The following is a 25,819-nucleotide window of genomic DNA, read 5'->3' on the forward strand; positions in this document are numbered from 1 at the left end:
TGTTACAAATCTAACAGCTTTTATTCTACTTTACTATAGCTAAGATACAAGGGATACTTGAGTTTTAGGGCCTTGGGTTATTTCCCAACACTTTCCAATACATTTTTAATAAATCATTTATAGCCTGACCACCAAGAAGGGACAGACCACCAACAGAGATCTCATAATATGATGCATACTTCCTATCCTAAACAAAAAGCAGAGTTCTTTTTGCCGATGTACCAAGAACTAATAATGTTTTAAGTTCTCCTTTGCAGAGCTCAGCACACAAAGAAGTTCCACATTTTTAGAAGGTAATAGTAAATCTGGAAAACTGTTTATTCTGGAGACTAGAAGGAGTTAATTGCTTTTACTATCAGAATACATCATCAGTGGCACCTGAAGATGAAACATCACAAGCCTGAAGTTCTGTATATAAAAAATAAGGAAACAACTTCCCTCATAACTTATTGGTAAGAAACCTTTTACAGCCAATACCAAAAATTTTTGTAACTGGTAATTTTTATTTATTTATTTAAGCCCTGGAGCTACATTCAAACGTAAACAGGATTATTACCTGAAATCAAGGTACTCAAGATACCCACCATGTTACCTAACATTCTTACCCAAGCCAAAAGAGTTACTATTTGTTGAAGTTGATGTTGAGGTATTACTGCTTGATATTGATGCAGTAGCAGTACTTCCAGTAGCATGCGTTTGTTGAGCTGGGTGATCTTGTGATCTGAGGGAGAGAGAAGTTAAAAGATTACAAGTTGGACAAGTAAGTATTCCTACCTCTTGTCCACTCCTAGCCTACGGGGGGAGGGGGGGGCACACGGGACAGAGTGAGAAACAGAAGACAGTGATACCGTGTACTATGTAAGCACTGTTCAGCAAGAGTAAAAATAAATAAAATTGGTGCATTATCAACACTATTTTGGTCAAAAATCCAAAGCAGCACTACTGCTATGAAGAAAGTTAACTCCATCCCAGCCAGACCCAGTACACAAAATAAACAACGCCATTTAATAGAGAAACAATGTAATGACAAGACAAGGAAAAGAATGAAGCATTGATATAGACTGATGAGAAAGTATTCAGCAAAACTGGCCTTCAGGAATCCCAGGTCCCAGAAACCAGGGGTAAAGGTTAGGAACAAGGAAGATGTACTGTTGGTGGAAAAATGTCAGGTCAGGGAATAATTGAGCAAACTGGACATAAGTCCATGGGGATGCATCCATAAGTGCTGAGGGAGCTGGTAGATGGTATTGCAAGGCTACTGTCAATCATCTTTGATCAATTGTGGTGATTGGGAGAAGTGCCCAAGGACTAGATGAAAGCAAACGTTGCTCCTATCTTCAAGAAAGGCAAGGAGGAGGACCCAATGAACTACAGGCCAGTCAGCTTCATCTCAATACCTGGGAAGGTGATAGAATAGCTCATCCTGGAAACCATTTCCAGGCACATGAAAGAGGAAAAAAAATCATCAGGAATAATTAGCATGAATTCACTGAAGTCAAGTCCTGCTTGACTAACTTGATAAGCTTCTGTAATGAAATAACCAGCCTGTAGGATGAGGAAAGAGCAATGGATATTGCCTTCTCGGACTTCAGGAAGGTCTTTGACAATATCTTCCATAAGATCCTCGTAAAGAAGCTGTTGATGGACAGGCAGCAAAGTCAGTTAAAAACTGGCCAAATCACCAGGTCCGGAGGGTTGTTATAAATGGAACCTTGTCTAGTTGGAGGTCAGTAAATAGTGGTGTATCCCAGAGGTAAATACTGGGTCCAGTACTGTTACTGTTCAACATCTTCATTAATGATCTGGACCATGGGGTAGACTATGCACTCAGTAAACTCAAGGATGATATGAAACCAAAGGGAGCAGCTGATATGCTAAGGGTCATGCTGCCATCTAGAGGGACCAAACATTCTGGAGAATTAGGCTGACACAAACCTCAGGAGTTTCAACAATGGGAAGTTGAAAGTCCTGCACCTGTGGAGGAACAACCCCAGGCACCAGCACATGCTTGGGGACCACCCAGCTGGAAAGCAGCCTGCCAGAAAAGGATCTCGGGGTTCTGATGGACAAGTTGAACACGAGTCTGCAATGTGCCCTTGCTGCTAAGAAGGCTAATGGTATCCTGGGACATATTAAGTGATGCATTGCCAGCAGGTCAAGGGAGGTGATCCTTCCCCTCTACTCAAGGCCAGTGAGGCCACACCTGGAATAGTGCATGGAATTCAGGGTCCCCCAACACACGAGAGACAGAGTTACAGGAAAAAGTCCAGGCTACCAAGCTGATCAAGGGACTGGAAGGGCAGAGAGAGCTGGGACTGTTTAACCTGGAGTAGAAGCAGCTCATGGGGAACAATATCTATAAATACATGAAGGGAAGGTAAAATGAAGAAGACAGAGCCAGGCTCTTTTCAGTGGTGCCCAGCAACAGGATAAGAGACAACAGGTACAAAGTGAAATACACGAGGTTTTGTCTCAATATCAAGAAGCACTTCTTTACTGCGCAGGTGACTGAACACTGAAACAGGCTGCCCAGAGAGGTTTAGTCTCCCTGCTTAGAGATCTTCAAAAGCCACATGGACATGGTTCTGGGCAACCTGCTTCTAGGTGTCCCTGCTTGAGCATGGGAGTTTGACCAGATGACCTCCAGAGGGCCCCTTCAAACCTCAACCATTCTATGATTCTCAGACATCTGTCCTGTCATCGCTTTTTCAGAACAGGACTTTCAAAAAATTAAATTGATGGGCATCACCACAGCTATTACCACTTTTTCATCCTGTGCCTAGAATGCCTGCCAATGAATTGTTTCCTCAATCCTTATCTTGTTTTAGGAATCCTTAGCCTTATCCCCACAACTTTACAGAATTTGAGTTGCCTCTCTTGTTCCATAACAAGAGTATTTGTACTGCTTTTGAATGTACTGTAGTCAAATCTAGGTTTGTCCAAAAGAAAGCAATTACACCAATAATTAAGAACATTTTTAATTTCTTAGAGGTAAATAGACCGCTCGTAATTCAGGTTACCTGTTTTGTGTTTTGATGACCAGGTGAACAGTGAGTCCATCATGAATTCCATGCTGAATCAAAGTATCTTGATCTTTTAAAATTTTTCCAGCAAATATCAGAACAAGTTGATCAGCGTGGGACTTGAAACGCTTAGAAATTTCTTCCTTGAACTAAAGAAAAAGTTATTATATTGAATACTGAACTATCACATTTTTAATAATTCACAGAACTGTTGCTCACATTTATTATACTAATCCACTTGTGCTATATGTTCTGCTTTACACAACCTAGAAATAATTCAGTAAGTTCTCAGCTTTTTTTTGTCCAAAAGAGAAATCAAATCATTCTTTTTCTGTACAAAGGAAGCCAAGTGTTTCATATCTATAGTACTAACTATATAGATGGTAATAACAAAAATTTGAAGCCACAGTGAAGTCTTTAAGTGGAGCAGTCAAGCACATACCCATAACACAGTTTTATTGGCATATTGAATAATACATATTATCTGTTGCTGGCATAGTGAGGATACAATTTGTCACATTTGTGCTAGCACTGAAAGTAACAGTACCCTTTCTTCTTGAACATAATATTGCTGCCTTCCATGAATCAGAACTAGTATTCCTTTCTGTACAGTCAAAGGTTACTTCTTTGGGTGAGAGAGTGGAGCCACCAACTCATGACAGCTACATGAAATGTGCTTCCAGCCCAGGGCATGGTGAATAGCCACATATTTAAGCTGACAGCTAAAATCATACCCTCATTAAAACAATGGAACCTGGTAAGCTATTGTATCCCTTCCTGCATTCTTAACCAGGAATATAACCAGGTTATGCTTCAATTGAATTTTGACTGAGATTCACTATTCTGCAGAGAAGTACTCTCATAGAAAAAGTAATTAGTTCACAAAACATGAAAAGGCAGATATTCAAGAAAAACATTAAGAAATAACTTGATAAGAAAAACATCACTTTATTCAATGTGACTAGTCAGTAGACTGTTTCTGAAAGGATGTTAAAAACACTCCATAGCCAATAACTTGACTCAGGCGAGGATCTCAGTGAAGTAGTAATTACTCACGATTGCAATGGCGGGCACCCCACAAGCAGGAGAGTGCGCCTACTAGTTCCAAAACACAGTTTATATACTTTTTGATGACAGGACCCTCCCCTGTTTCCCCACTGAGTGGGTAATCCAGGTTCACAATCTATCCTATCCGATGCTTCACAGACAATGCATGGCCTTCAGTTGCCAGCCTGTTAAATTTCAAATTCCTTTTGACATTTTTACTGCTTGAAGTGGTAATGTTTCTTCACTTATCTGACTTGACACCGTGATTTTCACCTAATTGCTCTAAGGAGTCTGGTGGTCTGCATTTTACAAAGGTCACCTGCTAAGCTTTCTTATCACTGTAAGCATATCTCAATACCACATTCCTTTCCTCTAAACAATTTAACTCTGCAAAAACAACATTTCTATTCCCATGTTAGGCAGTTAGGAAACCCTCCTGAAGTTCAACATATTTAACATTTTAAAATTAATATGGTAAACGTTATTTTAAAAGAATCTCATTCCAAACACCCTAGTGAGCTCCTGTGGTGGTTTTACTCAGCTGGGCATCTGAGCTCTACCACAACTGCTCTCTCTCCCCCCCTCCTCAAAGGGAAAGGGGGAGAAAATATTATGAAAAGGGCTCAAGGGTTGAGACAAGGACAGAGATCGCTCAACAATTACCGTCACAAGCAAAACAGACTCAGCAAAGGAAGATTAGAGGAATTTATTGTCTATTACTAACAAGCTAGAGAAGCAAGAAACAAAGAAAAGCTAAAACCACCTTCCCCCATCCACCCTCTTCGACCTCCTCCCCTCGAGTGGCACAGGGGAACGGGGGCTGCAGTCAGTCTATAGTACTTCACCTCCGCCACTCCTTCACGGTCACTCTCTTCCCCTGCTCCAACATGGGATCCCTCCCATGGGATGCCGTCCTTCATGAACTGATCCTGCATGGACTTCCCATTGACAGCAGCTCTTCAAGAACTGCTCCAAATATGAGTCTGTACCATTGGGTACACCATGGGCTGCAGGGGGACAGCCTGCTCCACCATGGTCCTCTCCGCAGGCTGCAGGGGAACTTCAGCTCCGTCACCTGGAGCACCTCCTCCCCATCCATTTTCACTGACCTTGATGTCTGCAGGGCTGTTTCTCACTCCTCACTCTCCCAGCTGCTGTTGCGCAGCAGTTCCCTCCCCCCCCCCCCCCCCCCTTAAATCTGCTCTCACAGAGGTGTGGCTCGACTCTAGCCAGTGACGGGTCCCTTTGGAGCTAGCTGAATTTGGCCCTTTCTCTAACATGGGGCAACTTGTGGATTCTACTCACAGAGGCCACCCCTGCAGTCCCCTGCTACCAAAACGTTGCCACACAAACCCAGTACAGCTCCCATACAGGAACCCCAAATATTAACCCTGAAATGACTTATTATTAAATCAGTATCTTATAACATGAAGGACTAACAAAGGAAAACCCCACTGTATTATACTCTGAAGGCAAGTCCCTAATTGAAAGGATTTATAGTGTAGGAGGAGATGAGAGATACCAAAATAATGCGTCTAAGACACAAGAAGTAAGAAGTCTGCGCCTGGGTAGCAGGTAGCACCCAGTCAGAAGTCTGATCACACAATTCCAGTTCTTAGAGAAACATCTAAGTTAACCTTTACATTGGTAATTGTTATATATGGAGTGGTAATTCCTGTAAAGGAAATGGTTGATATTAATAAAGAAGGGGGAGATTTGGGAGTGTGGCCATGGGGATTGGAAAGCCCGGTGGTTGAGATAACATCAGACTCTTAACGACGAGGCCATCAGGAATATAAGAGTTTAGAGGGAACAAAGAAGGGTGATTCAGGAGACTCCATGCAGTCTCTGGTTTCTTGTTCTCCAGCCGTTAAGGCATGGATGTTTCTGGGTGTTTGCTGTTGTTACATTCAAAGTTGTTTGACCAATGAAAAGTTGTTTTGAAAAGAACTGCTGTGGAGAGAAGGGTATAAGAGGGGAAACTGCCCTCAAGAAAAAGGAAAAAAAAAAAAAAAAAAAAAGAGAGAAAAAGGCAACACGATGAAGTTATGTCTTCAATAAAGAAGCAGGAAAAAGAAGTGAAAAGGAACAGGCTAGCAGAACGGAGACCAGGACGGGAACAGGCACTTTGATTGCCTCATGAAGATAGGTTCGGCCAGACTCAGCAAACCACTCAGAGAAGCTCGAACAGAAAGTCGCTGGAAATAGGCACACTGGAGCTGGAGAGAAGCGGACCCGTGCACACAACTGCCTCTCACTGGTAAGCAGCTGCGCATTATGGAGAATCATACGTCCTTAGGAACAAAGACTGTCCTGGTAACCTTACAGCTCATTCTCCTTATTAACAATCGGACAGTTTATGAGCCTGAAATATGGGACCAAACTGAGGTCAAGGTGTGGGACTCTGCAACTAAAAATGACAAGGTTGCAGTGGGATTGCTCGGCACCTGGCGAGCAATCTCTGAGGCCTTAAAGAGGCATGTGGGGCCACAATCGCAAATGTGTGGCTTGCCAGATAGCGAGGGAGCTGCGGGCTCCTTTACTGATCCGACTGCTACGCCATCAGCCTCTGCTGCTACAGCCATCGAAGGCTTTTGCTGTTATGCCCCCTGTTGACCTGAACGTGCTTTTTGACCCAGGCCTATTGGCCTTGAAAAGTAGATGGATATGCTTTTCTTCAATCTGGGAAGAATGGGATACATAAGGCCTGAAGACTGAGTTGCTTGACAACTTAAAGTGAGACCTATTGTTCAAAAGGAATGGAAAATGGAGACTGTTAAGTCATGGAACTGAAAGGATTGTTTGTTACCTTTCCTGATTGCACATATGTATAGGCATACTCGGGTTTAGTATGTAAAGCAATGTTCTGTATATTTAGAATGCTTGATGTTCGTGTGTGCTTGTTGGTGGAGACTCCTTGCACACCCAGTGCTGTTTACTTGCCTTTTATACCTTTTAGAAATATTTGTTTTATAAATATTACAAAATTCAGATTGAGTTGAGACCTCATTTATAACAGTAATATTTAGGCTTGCAAGCCTATTCTAGGAAGTCATTTAATCTATTCCTGCCTGAAGTGGGTTACTCACCTAAATTATTCAGACATGTTTATCTAACCTGTTCTAAGAGGTCCCCAGTGACAGTGATTAAGGAGGTATTGGGGAGGTATTGGGGAGGCAAGGACAATCCCCAGACATGGACTGTATATCTCGAAACAAGACACTGGAACTCATGATAAGGAAGCGGCAGACGGACAGAGAAACAAATGTAAGGACTATAAATCTCAAAATTGGACATTGGAATTCATTATAAAGATACAACAAACGGAAGAATTGGCAACAACCAGCTCTCGCAATTAAGAAACGTGCCAATTCAGCAGATTCCTGACCAAAGGTGAAAAGTACACTGTGAGGAAGACTCGGGGTCTTCCTCCCAAAGACCCCTGCCCACAATTCTTGGGAGGCTCTACGCAGGCGCAAGGTGCCAAAAGGCTAATTAGCATGAGAAGCGAGGGAAGGCGGGGATAGGTAATGCATATGTATAGGCGCTTGTAGAATATTGATAGATTGATTGTATAAATTCAAGACTGCTTTCCGCTTTGGGTATGCACGATAGGTGGAGAGATCCCCCGTGCATCCAGCGCTGCAATAAAGAATATACCACTTAAAGGAATTTCGGCTTCGATCTTTGAATCAATCTGGCACCCCAGATGGGACTACCTCTCTGCCGGTCCGCAGGACCCGCTGGGGACAGGACTCCCTAGGGTACCCCCGGGATTTCCTGGAGGGACTCCTCGACTCACCGGATCACTGCGGAGGCAGACAAGGACCCCATCATTGTAAGTTATTATATTCTTTATTCTGGTTTGGTTTTCTGGTAGACCGGTCATCTGGGACTGTCCAGTAAGTCGGAAGGTGACTTCTGCAGGACCGTGTTTGGTATATACTTTGTGGTTAGTACCACAAGTATATCTGGGGACCTTGAGGTCCATCTGTATCTGGAACTGTCTGTAAATCAGAAGGTGATCTTCTGCGAGGCAGTGTTTGGTATATACTTTGTGGTAAGCACCATAAGTATATTTGGGGACCTTAAGGAAAGAGCTCGCTTTAAGGTCCATCTGGAATTGTGTTGTTTATTTCGGTTTTCTGACTCATGGAGTATGGTATTTAACTCTGGTTATTGTTACTGTGATTTTGGCTATTTTTCTGGTGGTAATAGTAGGTTCGTGGCATTGTTATAAGAAAGATATCGTTACGGTATTACATATTTCGGTTTTCTGACTTATCGCATGTGGAATTTGGCTCTGACTATTGTTATTGTGATTTTAGCAATATTGCTGGTAATAGTAGCTTTGTGACATCGCTACTGAAAGATATTGCGTGCCTGTAATTTTGTGAGTGATACGCTTTTGTAAGTAACACGTGTATTCTGAAAGTGTAAACTGGAAAATGGGGGGGGCGAGTAAGCAGTGAAATTCCTAAGAAAAGTGCGTTAGGATGTGTTTTGAGTCACTGGAAGGATATTGGAGGATCTGCCGGTGGAAGTGTGAACAGGAAAACATTGATAAAATATTGTAATCAATGGTGGCCGCTTTATAAGCTGGAATGTGGAGAAAAGTGGCCCCTAAATGGAACTTTAAACTCTAATGTTTTGCTACAGTTAATGTTGGTTTTGAGAAGGAGAATAGGATGAAATGTTGTGTACTGATGTTGTTTCAGCATCTTGGTGGGAAAAGGTACGGAATTAAGTTGGCCCCTGACTGAGCCTTTGATGTTGGCATTAGAGAAGTACAGGCTGGAGAAAGATAAAGGAAGTGTTAAAAGGGTTGTTGAAAGTGTTAAAGGTGTTTGAAGTTGAATGAGCAGGGAAAGAGGATGTAGGAATGTTAATAGTTCTGCCTCTGCTCTAGGCAGAGATCTTAAAATCATGGGTGTTAGCCCTTTGGGGCAAATGGATCATGATGGGTCCGAGAGAGAGTTGTTATGGAAACAGAAAAACAGTTAACTCTTAAAACAACCTGAGTTCATGTGCGAGCTCAGATTACCGATGGGACCGCTCAGGGAACTGTGGACAACTGCATTCCCCTGACCGACCCTACTGAGACCGTAATCATCCCTAAAATTATGAACGGCTAAGTAAATACTAAAATCTGGATGAATTGGGAATTGAGAATATGCTTCCAACAAGGTCTAAAAGAAACCCCTATGGAATTTTTGGACCAACTCTGAAATGTAATGAAAATAAATAAATAAATAAATAAAACAAAACGGTTTGGACCTGGCTTCGGAGGACAAATTGACTAGCCTTTTTCTAGGGTAATCATTGGTCCCTGATTTCAACAGGAATAACGGGGACCTGGGGAATCTACCCTAGCGGATCCTCCACTGATTATAATGAAGCTAGGGGAGGAATGGAAGTGAAATTTCTTATTGATATGGGGCAACGTATTCAGTTCTAAATCAAGCATTAATGCCTTCACAGAATTATTATGTTAGGGTAAAAGGTGTGTTGTGGTTTAACCCGGCTGGCAGCTAAACACCACGCAGCCATTCGCTCCCCCTCCCCCTCCCTCTCTGAGACGGGGGAGAGAAATGGAAAGTGAAGCCCGTGAGTTGAGATAAAGACAGTTTAATAAGACAAAATCTAACTGAAACCAGGACAAGGTGTAACCGAAAAGGCTTATTTTTGTGAACCTTTGAAGTACAAGTTAGGGAAACAATGGGGCATACACAGATTTTTATATACGCCTAACTCCTCATGGGCACTCTTAGGTAGAGATTTATTAGAGCAATTAGGAGCAGAAATTGTCGTTGAAAAAGGGAAAATGAAATTAAGAATAGGAGAAGAACAACTAATAAATGTGTTAAGCTTGGCACTAATACAAACTGACCCTAAAAGTGAAATACCTTTAGAGATCACAGATCAATATGTCCAGGAGTTTGGGCTACCGAAGTCCCTGGAAGAGCAAAAATGTGACCTTAATAATTATTAAATTAAAGCCAGGAGAGAAACCCATTAAGGTTAAGTAATATCCTTTGAGGATAGAAGACAGGAAAGGAATTAAAGAGATAATTGATAGATTTATACAGTATGGATTATTGATTGAATGCGAATCAGAATACAATACACCCATATTGCCAATTAAAAAGGCAGATGGGAAAAGATATAGGCTAGTTCAGGATCTGAGGGCCATAAATAAGATCACTGAGGATATACATCCAGTAGTGGCAAACCCTTATACTTTGCTGACTAAATTAAGGAATAGTCAAGTCTGGTTTACCGTACTGGATTTAAAAGATGCCTTCTTCTGCCTACCTTTAGCCACAGAAAGCCAAAACCTATTTGCCTTTGAATGGGAAAATCCCAATTCAGGCAGAAAGACGCAGCTTACGTGGACATTACTACCTCAAGGATTCAAGAACAGCCCCACTATTTTTGGAAACCAATTAGCAAGGGAACTCGAAACATGGATGCCTCCGGACACTGAAGGTGCTTTGTTACAGTATGTAGATGATCTCTTAATAGCTACCGAGACTAAAGGGAGCTGTATTCAATGGACTATAAGTTTTCTTAATTTTCTGGGTTTAAAATGGATATCAAGTCTCTTGACAGAAAGTCCAGCTGGCTCAACAAAGTGTGACCTATCTGGGATTTGAAATTTCGGGAGGACAACGAGAACTAGGAACTGAACATAAGGAAGTCATTTGCCGGACTCCAGAACCTCAAACGGTAAAGGAGCTACAAACCTTTTTAGGAATGACAGGTTGGTGTCGCCTTTGGATTTATAATTATGGACGATTGGTAAAGCCTCTATGTGAATTGATAAAGATTAACCAGTCAAAGTTAGTCTGGACTGGAGAAGCACAAAAAGTCTTTAAACAACTTAAACAAGAATTGATGATTTTAAAATATCAAGCAATATTAGTAGAACTAGATGATGTGGAAATTGTGGTCACTAACGTCGTAAATCCAGCTTCTTTCCTTAGCGGAACTCTGGATGAACCTATAACTCATGATTGTATAGAAACAATAGAGACTGTGTATTCTAGTCGACCCAATCTTAAGGAAGAACCTTTAGAAGATGCTGACGAATCTTGGTATACTGATGGGAGCAGCTTTGTAAAACAAGGACAACGTAAGGCAGGATATGCTGTTACAACTGCTCAACAGGTAATCGAGTCTAAACCATTACCCCCTGGGACATCCGCCCAGAAAGCAGAGATAATTGCTCTTACACGAGCACTGGAACTAGCAGCAGGAAGGAAAATAAGTATTTGGACAGACTCTAAATATGCATTTGGCGTGGTACATGCTCATGGAGCGATACGGAAAGAACGTGGATTGCTGACTGCTCAGGGAAAACAAAAAGAAAACATGCTGAAGAAATTTTAAAATTGTTACAGGCTGTAAAACAATCAGAAAAGGTAGCTACGATGCATTGCCAAGGACACCAAAAGGGAAACTCTGATTTTGAAATTGGAAATCGATTGGCAGATCGGGAGGCTAAACAGGCAGCTGAAATAACTGAGGTGAAGGCATTGTCTTTAATACCAGACGGTAAAATCCAAACTATATATATGAACCAAAAAGCCAAATTATACAAAAGAAGACTTAAAATTAATTGAAGATTTGAAAGGTAAAATGAAACCAGATAGATGAGTATATTTAAAAGATAACTGTGTAATAATACCCTCTAATTTGATATGGCCCATAGTTCTTACAGAACACAATAAAACACATCGGGGAGCTGACACATTGCATAAGAGCCTGAGTCAGACATTAGTGGAACAAAATTTATATACAACAATAAAACAAGTAACTCAACAATGTAGCATTTGCTTACACAATAACCCCAATACCAAAAATAGAATAAAATCTATTAGAGGTTGGACTCGATGATCTTGAGGTCTCTTCCAACCTAGAAAATTCTGTGTGAAATTCTGTGTGAAAATTTGGAATAATCAGTAAAGGAAATTATTCGGGGCAACTGTGGCAAATTGATTTTTCAGAACTCCCTAGAAAAGGGGGGTATTGTTATTTACTGGTTCTGACTGACATGATTTCAGGAAGGCCTGAAGCCTTTCCCTGTCGAACAAACAAAGCAAGAAGAAGTGGTTAAAGTCTTGTTAAATGAAATAATACCATGCTTTGGGATTCTAGTAGCAATGTCTTCTGATAGAGTTTCACATTTTTGTGTGCAAGTGGTACAACAGATAAGTAAGATTCTAAAGATATTCTCATTACTTAGAATTTGAGTTAAACCTAGAATAAAAGGGAATTTGAGTCCCTTTGAAATCTTATATGGAAGGCCATATCCATTTCTATTTAGTGGAGAGGATCGAACGCAGTTAGGATTAGAATATTTATATGCATATATAACTGAACTTCAGAAATAATTAAATAAAGTACATAAATTTGTTCTCAGGACCTGGGCTAGACGGTTGGATCAACCAATCCACCCTTTTAAGCTCAGGGATTATATATATATAAAGACTTTTTCAGGACAACCCCTAGAGGAAAAACGGAAGGAAAGTGGACGGGACCATACCAGGTATTACTGACAACACATACCGCCATTAAGATTAAGGAGCAAGCAGCTTGGATCCACGATTCAAGGGTGAAGAAGGCCCTGGCGAGGATATGGACCACCACTCCAATTGGACCAACAAAATTATGGTTTTCCAGATCCTAATGATTGCAGGGGTGTGGTTCTCAGATTCGGGGTGGGCAGTTTGGGATGAGAACTTACACCTGTCCCTGATACAAACAATTTCTCAAGTAATTAATAAGACAAACTGTTGGGTATGCACCCATCTGCCACAGCATGGGAATAAGGGTGTATCGTTAATCAGGATTCCCTTGCCTGCAAACTTACCTTGGACTAATTTGTGGGAAAACACATCTTGGGGTCGAAAATATGAAGAAGTTTTGGAACTAGAAGTGAGTAGCTTTGTGCCGTTGGAATCTTACTATGTATGTGTACAAAGGTGTAACCCACCTAGGGGTATGGGAAAACAGGATTGTATAAATACGGATACTACTTATGTGGGAAATCAGACATCTTGTAATCGAACAATTGATATTAGTACGACTAGCGGCTGAGCAAATTCAACCAGCTGGCCGGTTCCAGAAGGAAAAGGGTGGTATTGGCTATGCAATGATACAGCCCGTAAGGTCTTGCCCGAGAATTGGAAGGGAACTTGCACTCTTGGAGCAGTAGTCCCCAATTTGACCATACATGATGTAGCGCCTCGAGGTTATTTGAGAAATCATATCCGGAGAATTAGACGAAAAATTAACAATCCATTGATAGAGAGACACACCGCTTTTCATAGTTTTGTTCGATGGTTTATCCCATGGTTAGGAGTGAGTGAATTGGAAAAGGCGATAGTTAATATTTCTGCAATTATAGAGAAGTTAGAAAACAAAACTCTGGATGCTATAAAGGCTCAACAAGAAGAGATATCTAGTTTATCACAGGTAGTATTACAAAATCGGATGGCCCTAGACTTGTTACTGGCCGCTCAAGGGGGAGTCTGTACAGTAATAAATACAAGTTGTTGTATGTATGTAGATCAGAGTGGAAGGATCTCTACCGACCTGGAAGAAATATGGAAGCAGACAAGGGTCCTACATGAGATCAGTAAAGATGATCTTTCATGGAGTTTTAGTGAAATATGGAATAAGTTAACCTCCTGGTTGCCCAACTTCCAATGGTTGGAACAAGTGTTCATTGCTCTAATCACATTAGTAGTGTTAGGAATATTTGTGTGCATGTTGTTTAGATGCCTGCTTTGTTGTGTTACTGTAAATAATGAAAGTATCTGATGCAAAAGAATTTGCATGGGAAAAGAAAAGGGGGGATTGATTAAGGAGGTATTGGGGAGGTATTGGGGAGGCAAGGACAATCCCCAGACATGGACTGTATATCTCGAAACAAGACACTGGAACTCATGATAAGGAAGCGGCAGACGGACAGAGAAACAAATGTAAGGACTATAAATCTCAAAATTGGACATTGGAATTCATTATAAAGATACAACAAACGGAAGAATTGGCAACAACCAGCTCTCGCAATTAAGAAACGTGCCAATTCAGCAGATTCCTGACCAAAGGTGAAAAGTACACTGTGAGGAAGACTAGGGGTCTTCCTCCCAAAGACCCCTGCCCACGTCCCAAAGACCCCTGCCCACAATTCTTGGGAGGCTCTACGCAGGCGCAAGGTGCCAAAAGGCTAATTAGCATGAGAAGCGAGGGAAGGCGGGGATAGGTAATGCATATGTATAGGCGCTTGTAGAATATTGATAGATTGATTGTATAAATTCAAGACTGCTTTCCGCTTTGGGTATGCACGATAGGTGGAGAGATCCCCCGTGCATCCAGCGCTGCAATAAAGAATATACCACTTAAAGGAATTTCGGCTTCGATCTTTGAATCAACAGAGACTCCATAGTTTTCTTCTAAGAAATCTATTTCAGTGCTTCACTATCCTATTTCTTCATTGTCCTGTCCACCACGGACAATTGTTTTTCTCCTCAGAATAAAAAGGTTGCAGTAAGGCTAATATTTCCTTGAGGGTTGTTTTCTTATCAAATCACTCCCATCACTCTAGATTTTTAAATCCAACCATATTTTCCTGTAATGTAGGAATCAAAACTGGCAACAATAATCCATATGAATTCTTATCCCTACTTCAAACCAAAGGAATCTACACCTTGAAAGCTATTATTATAATTTGTAAAAAAAAAAAAAAAAAAAAGTGAAAAAATCCATATGGGGAAAACACAGATTAACAGTGTTGATTCATTTAACAGCTAACTATAATCTCTAGGTCTTTTTCTGCAGAGAAATTGTGTAGGCAGTTGCTTCCCATTCTGCATGTTTCCGGTTAACTATTCTTAAGAATACACATTCCACTGTGACATTAAAAACAGCATAAATCCTAATAATCTGATACAGAGATAACACATAAGAATAAAGAACTACCATCCTGTGCCAGATCAAAAAGTAACATAGTTTATCCAAACTCATTTACTATCAACAACTTAATTGCCATCAGATTGCCAATGCTGTAGTATAATCAACGTCCACACTATTTCAACTCCTAAACATTGTTGCACATTTTTAGAAATAGATATTTATCCATGAGGTCAAGGAAACAAGACACTTATCATAGAGCCTATCCACACTAAATGTTACCAATATACAGGTATCAAAGCATATTAACACTTCCCATTCTCTAGTAACATTCAGCCATGGTAATTAGATGACCTGTAGAAACAGTACTACAGTAAGAAATGAATGTGTCTGTGTACCGTGACCACAAAAACAAACCAAAACACTCCTATAGCAATATATGCAAATGATCCACATGTGCAAGGGATCTCTTTCCAGCCAGTATAATGACTATTGTGAATGCTGAGCTACAGTTTTGTATAATTGAATCATATCTACATTAAAAGCCCAACAGAACTGCAAAACAGTGTCAGGTCTCTTCATCAGTACCACTTGCATTCAGCACAACCTTTCGGCTTCTGAAAGGGAAGATATGAACAAAAACCACCCGTTTTATGTTTCATCCACAACAGAAGACCATATAAAAATCTAGGTTACCATCTAAAATATTTTGCAAATGAATCTCCTGATTATTGTTATCAAAGATACAACCAATAACAGATCAACGCATCTATAGCACGCTTTTTGCTGAAGGAAGAGAGTGCAGGAATTGGCAGGAGTTGGACTTGATGATCCTTACTGGTCCCTTCCAACTCAGGATATTCTATGATCTGTGTATCTGTACAAATAAAATCCTGAAAAACATTTTCAATACAAGTTGGTTTTCCCATGGTTATTTTTTTTTTTTGGTTGAAAGTTGAAGTGCCTTGCCTGGATTACCATTTTACTTTTTTTTTTTTTTTTAATTTAAAACATTTAGAGTTAACAGAAACAAATTAACTATTTTATTTTTACGGGACAGAATAATTTTTCACCTTGAGAATGTTTTTAGTAGCACTCAAACAATTTTGTTTACACTCTCAATGACTTCCATGCCAAATATCTTCAAATCCACAAAACCCAATACTCTAACAAAACTCTGCTCTTTTGTTCAACAGCAACAGAAGAGAGCAAGCTCCACAAATTAAGTTAGAACTTATTACACCTGCTCAACTAGATCATCTGTGAAGGTTTTGACAAGCTTAGGTGATGCACTCTATTGATGCCCAGTTCTGAAAAAAAAAAAGTAGAGAGAATTCAACTTGCACTCTCATAGCTCAGCTAGTTTTAGCAAACATTTTGTCACTGAATAAAGCCAACGTCTTTTCATACACATTAAGTATAACAGCTGACTAAAAAGGAGACTATTTCGTACAGCCATTTTGCAGAACAGATCCATTCTTCAAACATTAACTTAAATATCTGATTTTTTTTTTTTAATGGATATAAAGGTCCTATCTTTTTTACAGGACCTTCCTAGGCCAAATTATCCTAAAAAAGGCTTAAAACCCAAACTGTCATCTTTTGATGTTACTGCTATATGATTCAAAAGCTTTCTGCTGACCCACAGTATGCTATGATAGTTCCTGTTTTTGATGGCATTAGTGCCCATTCACATGACAAAATGCTGTTAAAGAAAATGAATTATGAGATTTTTTCTCAATTTCTCTCAACCTTGGTTTAATATGATACACTTCAAAATCAGATTACATTAGGCCAAGAGTCCCCATAGAATTAAACATCCAACTTCCACTGAAAACAACGTAAAGCAGGCCTCTAAAACTGTGACTGCTTTGAAAACAGTTATAACCTTTATCTAGATGACAATAAAAAAAAAAAACAACAGTGAAGTTGCTGACTCTTCCCAAACCAAACTCTCTTTTGAGCACAGTGCTGGAGACATTAAAGCAAAGGTTTATATCTAGAGGTCAGAACTTCACAGTTCCCACAGTTTCTCAAATCGCTGTTCTATTACAATGTCATTTGAAAAAATAAAATCTTGTTCAGAACTGTTGTTTTAAGTCATAAAATCATAGAATCATACCCTTAATGACTTAAACTTTCAACTATATATTTTAATAGGAATAGCAGTTCACTGATTTATGGATTTAAATGATAGTCTTCCTTCAAATTTTACGCAGAGAATACAACTCTAACCAGATCTCCACTTGTAAATGAACAGAATCCCAACACACTCCATATACATTTATACACAATTTAGTAATTAAGTTTATTTATAATTCAGTGTAGTACAGAAAGTAGAATTTTCAGGTATATAATTAAAGAATATACTACAAACTGACAATATCTACTACTACTGAAAACTATATTTCTCACTGAAGAAAGATTCCATTAAACGGTTGAAGTTAAATAAAAACAGAGAAAAAATTGAAAAACACTTCCTATGCTTATATGAATGCAACTTGATTTTACTAAGTTTTCCAAATGGACATTACCCTGAAATTTTCAGATAAACATAGAATTCTCTGCAAGAACTGGCAAGTTTCTAAAATTAATATTGCATAGTTGCTATAACCAAACTGTTGGCTTAATAATTAAGGAATATAAAACAAGCTATGTTATTCAGTTTTGGAGTTGCAGCATTCATAAAACGCATAATTTGATATATTGCAGCCTGCATACATGCTGGTGGATGGTAACTCTGAATCAATTACAACAAAATCTTCAACTCTGCAAATGCTGATACGTTCATATTAAAAGATACAGGGTAAAAAGAATAAAAGAAGAGTAAAATTGCTTTTAACATAACCTATTCCAACACCTCAGCACTCAATTCAAGTCACTCACTAAGAAAAGATTCATACATAGAAATGTATGAGTAGCCTGTAACATGACTACTCTCTCTGCGTCTTTACTAAACAGGCACGCTCTTTGCCGAGTTAAGAACTGGATGAATGGTTGGGCCCAGAGAGTGGTGGTGAATGGAGTGAAATCTAGCTGGCAACTGGTCACCAGTGGTCAGTGTTGTGGCCCATCCTCTTTAACATCTTTACTGACGTTTTGGACAAGGGAATTGAGTGCAGCCTCAGTAAAATTGCAGACAACACCAAGTTGGGGGGAAGTATCGATCTGCCAGAGGGTAGGAAGGCCCTCCAGAGGGACCTGGACAGGTTGGATCAATGGGCAGAAGCCAATGGGATGAGGTTCAACATGGCTAAGTGCAGGGTCCTGCACTTTGGTCACAACAGCCCCATGCAACACCACAGGCTTGGGGCAGAGTGGCTGGAAAGCTGTGCAGAGGAAAAGGATCTGGGGATATTGGTCAATGTTCGCCTGAACATGAGCCAGCAGCGTGCCCAGGTGGCCAAGAAGGCCAATGGCACCTTGGCTTGCATCAACAATAGCATAGCCAGCAGGACCAGGGAGGTGATCGTCCCCAGTACTCTGCTCTGGTGAGGCCACACCTCGAGTACTGTGTTCAGCTTTAGGCCCCTCACTACAAGGACATTGAGGCCCTGAAGCATGTCCAGAGAAGGGCTACAAAGCTGGTAAAAGGTCTGGAACACAAGTCCTATGAGGAGCGGCTGAGGGAACTGATGTTGTTTAGTTTGGGGAAGAGGAGGCTCAGGGGAGACCTTATTGCTTTCTACTACTACCTGAAAGGAAGTTGTGGGGAGAGGGGAGTCAGCCTCTTCTCACAGATAACCAGCGATAGGGGTAGAGGGAATGGCCTCAAGTTGCTCCAGGGGAGGTTTAGGTTGGAAATTAGGAGACATTCTTTTCCCTCAGAAAGCGTAGTCAGGCATTGGAACGGATTGCCTAGGGAGGTGATGGAGTCACCATCCCTGGGGGTGTTTAAGGAAAGGTTGGACATTGTACTTAGGGACATGGTTTAGTGGGTGATATTGGTGGTAGATGGATGGTTGGACCAGATGATCTCGGAGGTCTTTTCCAACCTTAATGACTCTATGATTCTAAAAAGACACTTAAGTCAAACCTACTACACAAGGAATCGCACAGACTGTATTGTCATGAATACATAAAGAAAGATAAATAGAGCTAACTGAGCTAAAGTCTCCTATGTATTTCAAATCAGCAGGCTTACAGGTATTCATCCTTACCTATCATGAATACAAGTCTTTATACAGAACAGTGTATGGGCCTCTAAGTTCAGTATCTTACCAAATCAAGTAAGCAAATATTTGGTCCTTATCCTAATACTGAACCAAGCCGTACCACAGAAAATAAAGACAGATGGGTGACACAATCAACTCACCTCCTGCAGTGGCTTTGTACTTGACTTGTGTGTTCTTTTCCATTCTAACCTATGCCTGTTCTAGAGGTACAGCAATAACAAATTATGTTGCTGAAGTCTTCAAACAGATGAAAAAATTCATCAACTTTGAGCAGTTGCAAACCTGACTTACAATCAGTGAAGCAACATAAAATACATTTTTTGTAGCCCTAAATTTAGCCTCAATAACCTAAAATATTTACTTTAAGATCTTACTGTTTTGTTCTGGCAGTATCCTGAAATGACTGTAAACAAAAACAAGCCAAGTCACTAAGCCATAATATTAGCTATGGGAACATACAGCAAAATAAAAGTCATTCAGTTGTGTGGAAAAAAAAAAAGTCCTGAACTCACCTGCAAATAGGGCAGACATTGCTGGCTTGCCTATACCAACAAAACAATTCACTTGCTGATCCCAGATGCATTTGAACAGATACTCAATTTGTTTCTTATTTGAGGCTAACATATTTTCTGGGCTAGCTCTAGAAATATCACATCTATTGTTGATGCTTATTATTAACACATTATTTTGACATTTTAAGAAAAATAGCCAATACTAGTCACACTACAGAGATTGTAAGTCCTGCAATCTACTATCTGTAACTTGGTCTGGGAAATGCAAATGGGGGGCCCACAGGGACAACAGCAGTCTTACTTCACAGTAATGGAAATTCAACTGCAAGTCTAACCTGTTAATATTACCTCAAATGGATACCAATAAAGTGTTTAAAGTTTAAGATATCTTCATCGTCTATAATTGTTTTAAAGCAATACATTATATTAATCATTAATTTTTATGACTGGTTTCAATAAAGAATTACAGTTTTGTTATCTTAACTATTTCAGTTTTAAGATAACTGTCTACTAGACAAACCTAAAATTACCATTGGGATTCACATTTGAAATAGTCTTATTAAGGTTAGATACATTACAAAATTTACATCTTAAGTGAATTTGTTTATAACTCCTGCAGTACTCAATCTTATTGCGATCAAACCGCTTTTCAGGACAAATGTGATCCTTAAGTTATATCCACCTTAAGTTATATCCAGCATATGGGGTTCTTTTTTGTTTGTTTTTAAGTAACTACAAAGAATTTTATAACAGCTACATTGAAGCTATTCACAAGTCTATGAAGAACAGAGAAGTGAAAAAGGGCCCATTTCAGATTGAGATTCCTGAGAAAACACTGGACAAAATCAAAAGCAGACAACAATTTCATCTTTGGTGGAAAAGACTAGAAATTAAGCTTACAGAGTAGCAGATACCATGCAATACTGCAGCTGCTAAACTCATCTTCACTGGTCGTAATCTCACCTATCTGGCAGGTGGAGAGCAGACCAATGAAACTTACGTCTGGAACACTTATAAGCCAAATATTGGTATAAAAATATTTGAATCTTGAACTGCCCCAAGAATAAAAACTTGAAAGAAATACCAGCATTTACTGCACCTTTTCTGTTTTGTAGCCCCCTAAACAAATTAAGTCTTGGTCAATAGTCACATGGAAAGCCTCTCCAAAGAAAACATAAGCGTTGCAGGAAATAGCATCAATGATTCAGTAGGTGCCACTGTTTCTCTTGAGCCAAAGGCATAACTGGATACTAACTTCCATAAAAACGCAGAACAAAAACCCTAACAATTCAGTTATCAGACCCTAAAATCCAAACAGAGAAGAAGCTGTGCTATTTGTAGTGGAAGTTATATACAGTCTGAATACATGGCTTTTCTAAAACTGAGATGTTTGCCATAGCCTACTCGCTGTTTCTAGTCAGTTTTAAATTTTAAAAAATATGTTGTCACTATATGCAATCATATACATGACATTAGTATGTTTTCTACAGTTGCACTAGTTAGCTAACAAACCTCCTACTGTCAAACTGAGTCAACTCAGCAGGGCAACTCAGAATTTAGAAAAGAAGCTACGTCCACTTCCCAGGGCCAGCTCTCAGCATCGCAACAGAAAGAAGAGGAGTCGTGGTGGAAACAAAGCAGCAGGTTTCTTCACCACTCCCACTAGCCTCAGTTAGCAGCACACTCCACAAGGCCGGGCCAGCCCCGGTACTCACCCAATAGAGCCGATAAAAACAGTTCGGATAAGCTGGAGCTGCTTTGTCATTGCGAAGGGCCCTCTCCACCCTACAATGCGATAAGTGGAAACCGCAGGCGAAGGCTCTTACCCCGGGCAGGGCAGGACTGCACCCCGCCGCCCCTCTCTTCCGCCGCCGCCGCCCCTCTCTTCCGCCGCCCCTGCCCCCCCCGCCGCCCCTAAGCCTCTCACCTGCTGGATGTTGCTGGTCTCGGGCACAGCAAACTCCTTCTTCTCCTTGGGGGTCTTCACTGTCACTTTGATGATCCGCGGCTCAGCAGCAGTGGAACCCTGAGCAGAGGACTCAGGAGGAGTATGGGCCCCCACAGGGCTCTCCGCGCTCTCCGACATGACGGGTGGGGCCTAACTCGCTCAACCACGCACTTCCAAACGAATCCTACGCGCCACAGCCTCACTCCCAAAGCGGCGACCAAAAACAACTCAGCTCAGTCGTGGCGCGCAGTGATGACGCTCCAAATCAGGGAAGTTACTAGAAAGGGGAGTTGTCTCCCCAGGCGTAGACTTACCCTCCGCGCGCTTGCGCGCCAAAGGTGGTAGTTTGAAGATTTATTAAATCTTAAAAAGACATTTCTAAGTAGTTCCTTAAGTTTGCTTGGAAGATTAAATTTATTTTCTGATATAGATAAATTATTTCAGTACATTGAAATTCTAAGTAGATATATTAAAAATATTATTAATGTGTTGATGTCATACATATAATTATATTATTGCTTGCATATACTATAATGCACAATGATTTTGTATGAAATAACAAAGTCATGTCGTGTCCTTGTATGGCTTTCATTTAAAAAAAAAAAAAAAAAAAGAGGGAGAAAAAATATATACAGCTTCAGAACCTATATAAAGACAGATCATAAACTGCCTTTTGCTTCTCATACTGCCCTGCCGGTGAGGAGGCTGGGGGTGTACAAGGAGCTGGGAGGGGGCAGAACCAGGACAGCTGACTCAAGCTGGCCAAAGGGATGTTTCATACCATGTGACATCATGCTCAACCATAAAACTGAGAGAGGTTGGCTGGGGTGGCTGCCACTGATAGGGGTCTGGCTGGGTTTCAATTGGCTGGTGGTGAGCAATTGCATTGTGCATCATTTAGTGTTTTTTGTTTGTTTGTTTTTTCTTCCCTCACTTTCTTTCTTGTTAAACTGTCTTTATCTCACCCCACAAGTTCTCACACTTTTACCTTTTTTAATTCTTTCCCCTATCCCACTAAGGCGGGGAGAAGTGAGTGAGCAAGTGTCTGTGTGGTGCTTAGCTGCTTGCTAGGTTTCTTCCTTATTCTCTTCTCTGTTTCTTTCTTTCCTACTTCTGTGTTCTCTGATGACTGCACAGGTAACTAATAGGGATTTGCTATTCCATTTTAAGTCAGGCAGCTCCTATTTGTTCTCTGTAATGCTCCCTTTAACAACTATTTCAATATAAATAAGATCTCAGGATTTATTACTACATTCAGTGCTGTACAAATTGTGCACTTTCATGGCCATATCACATTTACTGACAGTATATACAGGGCAAAAAAATTTGAATTTTGTTGCAGCACAAGATTAACTATTTACTACTGAGCATGCTCTGAGGCAGGACATGGCATTTTTCAGAGCTAAAAAGTAGAAAAGATCTTTTTACATGGTAGTTGCATGTGCTAGCTTCTGCATTTTGCAACTAAAACTCATGTATATACACACAATGAAAATAAAAATATACAGATGTGCTATAAAGGGAAAAGAAATAATGACTATTGACATTGGTTAGATTCAGATTCAGCCACAGTAAAATGGCTTTGCGTGAGCTGCTGCATTTTTAGATTTGGTTTCTTGAAGCTTTCACCAGTTGCATACTACTACGTTTGCATCAGAATCATAGAATGGCTTGGGTTGGAAAGGACCTTAAAGACCATATAGTTCCAACCCCCAATCTTGATAGTCAGCAGAACAGGGACCAGGACAGGAACAGGGATATTGATTGCCTCATGAAGATAGGTTCGGCCAAACTCAGCAAACCGCTCAAAGAAGCTCGTATAGAAAGTCGCTGGAAATAGGCGCCGTGACTTGCGAAAAATGGACTCCACAATCAGTAAGATTGTAAAGTAGGTATGTTTATTTATCACTGGGAAGCACCACGGGGGGGTAGTCCCTCCAAAGTCGTGCGCACCTGATGTGGCAACTTGCTTTGGTTATATGCAGCAAAGAGTTACATATGCATGAAGTTTCACAATATGCCTATACATATTCATAACCTGTCCCCGCTTCATATTAAAATTAGTTCCAAGGAGTCATTTCCATAAACTCCTCCCATCTGTGCTTGTGCAGTGTCTCCTGGTGGTGGTCGTCAGGGGTTGTGGGGATGAAGATTGATGACTCTTCCTCGTCACTGCTAGTTGACCTCTTGTCTCTGCACAGACTCCTTGGCTCTTGTCCATCCGCAGGACCAGTTTCTGCCAGTTTGAGATAGGCTCACACTCTTATCAAGAGACTGACCTTGGTAAAGGGACCCAAGGCTTCTTGCTTTAATTAATTTGCACCATCCTAGTTTCATGCTGTCAGCACTCTATCTCTACTTGATAAGATTCCCTTAACTCCCTCTCTCAGTTCCCCCTTTTCTAAAAGTTAGTAAATTCTTTTCTAAAAGGTTAGTGAATTATTGTATTCTCCTAACTCACTCTCTCAACCAGAGCTGGAAAGAAGCTCAAGCTGAGAGAAGCAGACCCACGCACACAACTGCCCCTTGCTGGCTGAAGGTAAGCAGTTGCGCATTATGGGGAATCATACGTCCTTAGAAACAAAGACTGTCCTGGTAACCTTACAGCTTATTCCCTTTATTAACAATCAGACAGTTTATGATCCTGACCAAATTGAGGTCCAGGTGTGGGACTCTGCTACTAAAAACAATAAGGTTGCAGTGGGATTGCTCGGCACCTGGCGAGCAGTCTCTGAGGCCTTAAAGAGCCATGTGGGACCACAATCAGAAAGGTGTGGTTTTGCCAGATAGTGAGGGAGCTGTGGGCTCATCCACTGATCCTTCTGCTACACCATCGCCCCCCCCCGCCGCTACTGCCATCGCAGGCCTTTGCTGTTACGCCCCCTGGTAACCTGGACGTGCCTTTTGATCCAGGCCTTATTGGCCTTGAAAAGGAGATGGATATGTTTCCCTTTGATCCGGGAGGAATAGGATACATAGGGCTGAAGGCCGAGTTGCTTAACAACTTAAAGCGAGATGTATTGTTACCACGACTAGCCCTGGAACTCTCTGGTGTTTGTAATCAAGAAAAGGAATGGGAAATGGAGACTGTTATATGATCTGAGAAAAACTAATGAAGTCATGGAAGATATGGGAGCACTTCAACTGGGATTACCAACTCCAACTATGCTCCCCCAGTCACAGACATTAATAGTAATAGACTTAAAGATTGTTTGTTAAACACTTGCCAGAATTTGGAAAACTTTGCCATGTTTACGTTTCAATTGATACCTTTTCTGATTGTACATATGTATAGGCGTACTTGGGTTTCTTATGAATATGTAAAAGCAATGTTCTATATATTTAGGAAGTTTGATGGTAGTGTGCATGTTGGTAGAGCATAGGCTTCCTGCACACCCAGCACTGTTTACTTGCCTTTTATAAATATTACTAAATTCAGATTGAGTTGTATCTCTTCATTTATAACAGTGGTATGAGAGGTTGAAAAGTCCTTGACTTATGTAAGCACTGCTCAGAAACAACTAAAGCATTGGTGTGTTATCAGCTTTATTCTCATCCTAAAGCCAAAACACAGCACCATACTACCTGCTATGAAGAAAATTAACTCTATCCCAGTCAAGAACACCAACCTGATGGATGAAGGGAATGCAATGGATATTGTCTTCCTGGACCTCAGGAAGGCCTTTGATACTGTCCCCCATAAGATCTTCATAGAGAACCTGTTGATAGATGGGATTGATTTGCGGAAATCAGACTCTGTAACCTTAGAATAGTTATAAAGCAGGTATGTTTATTTGGCGCTGTGCGCACATGCCAGGCACAAGGGGGATATGTCCACCTAACTTGCACACCAACGGTTACTATCAGTGTGCTTATATTAGTGGGACAAGTACATATTCATTTCATTTCCCATAAGCCTTTTGTATATTCATCAGGTCTCTGAAGAATCATTGACATAGGTTCCCATCTCTATTCGTATCCGTACTGGAGTCCTCCGGTGGTTGTCTGGCATACTTTGGTGGTCTTTTCTTGAAGGACAAAAGTCTTCCTTGCTGCTAATCTTCTGGCCTTTTGTGGTATTTTACTCAGGTGGGCAGCCGAGCTCCACCACAACCGCTCTCTCACTCCCCCTCTCCTCAAAGAGGAAGGGGGAGAAAATATAACACAGAGAACTCAAGTTTTGAGATGAGAAAGGTT

General features: G+C 40.7%; 1 protein-coding gene across 2 annotated transcripts in view; it reads right to left on the reverse strand.

The window, feature by feature from the left end:
• Nucleotides 1-21,890, reverse strand: part of LOC137846793 (ubiquilin-1-like) — a 37,356-nt gene extending 15,466 nt beyond the window's left edge. Inside the window, exons 1-3 of one of the 2 annotated variants that reach the window (XM_068664904.1) lie at nucleotides 21,602-21,890; nucleotides 3,021-3,172; nucleotides 606-721 (exon numbers count right to left, since the gene is read on the reverse strand). In XM_068664904.1, coding sequence (XP_068521005.1) covers nucleotides 606-721; nucleotides 3,021-3,172; nucleotides 21,602-21,760 — 427 coding nt within the window. In that variant the 5' untranslated portion in view covers nucleotides 21,761-21,890. The remainder of the gene's footprint in view (nucleotides 1-605; nucleotides 722-3,020; nucleotides 3,173-21,601) is intronic. The other variant, XM_068664903.1, reaches the window with a different exon arrangement.
• Between the last annotated feature and the right edge of the window lie 3,929 nt (nucleotides 21,891-25,819).

Source organism: Anas acuta, chromosome W, assembly GCF_963932015.1.
Source record: "Anas acuta chromosome W, bAnaAcu1.1, whole genome shotgun sequence".
NCBI classification, from domain to species: Eukaryota; Metazoa; Chordata; class Aves; order Anseriformes; family Anatidae; genus Anas; species Anas acuta.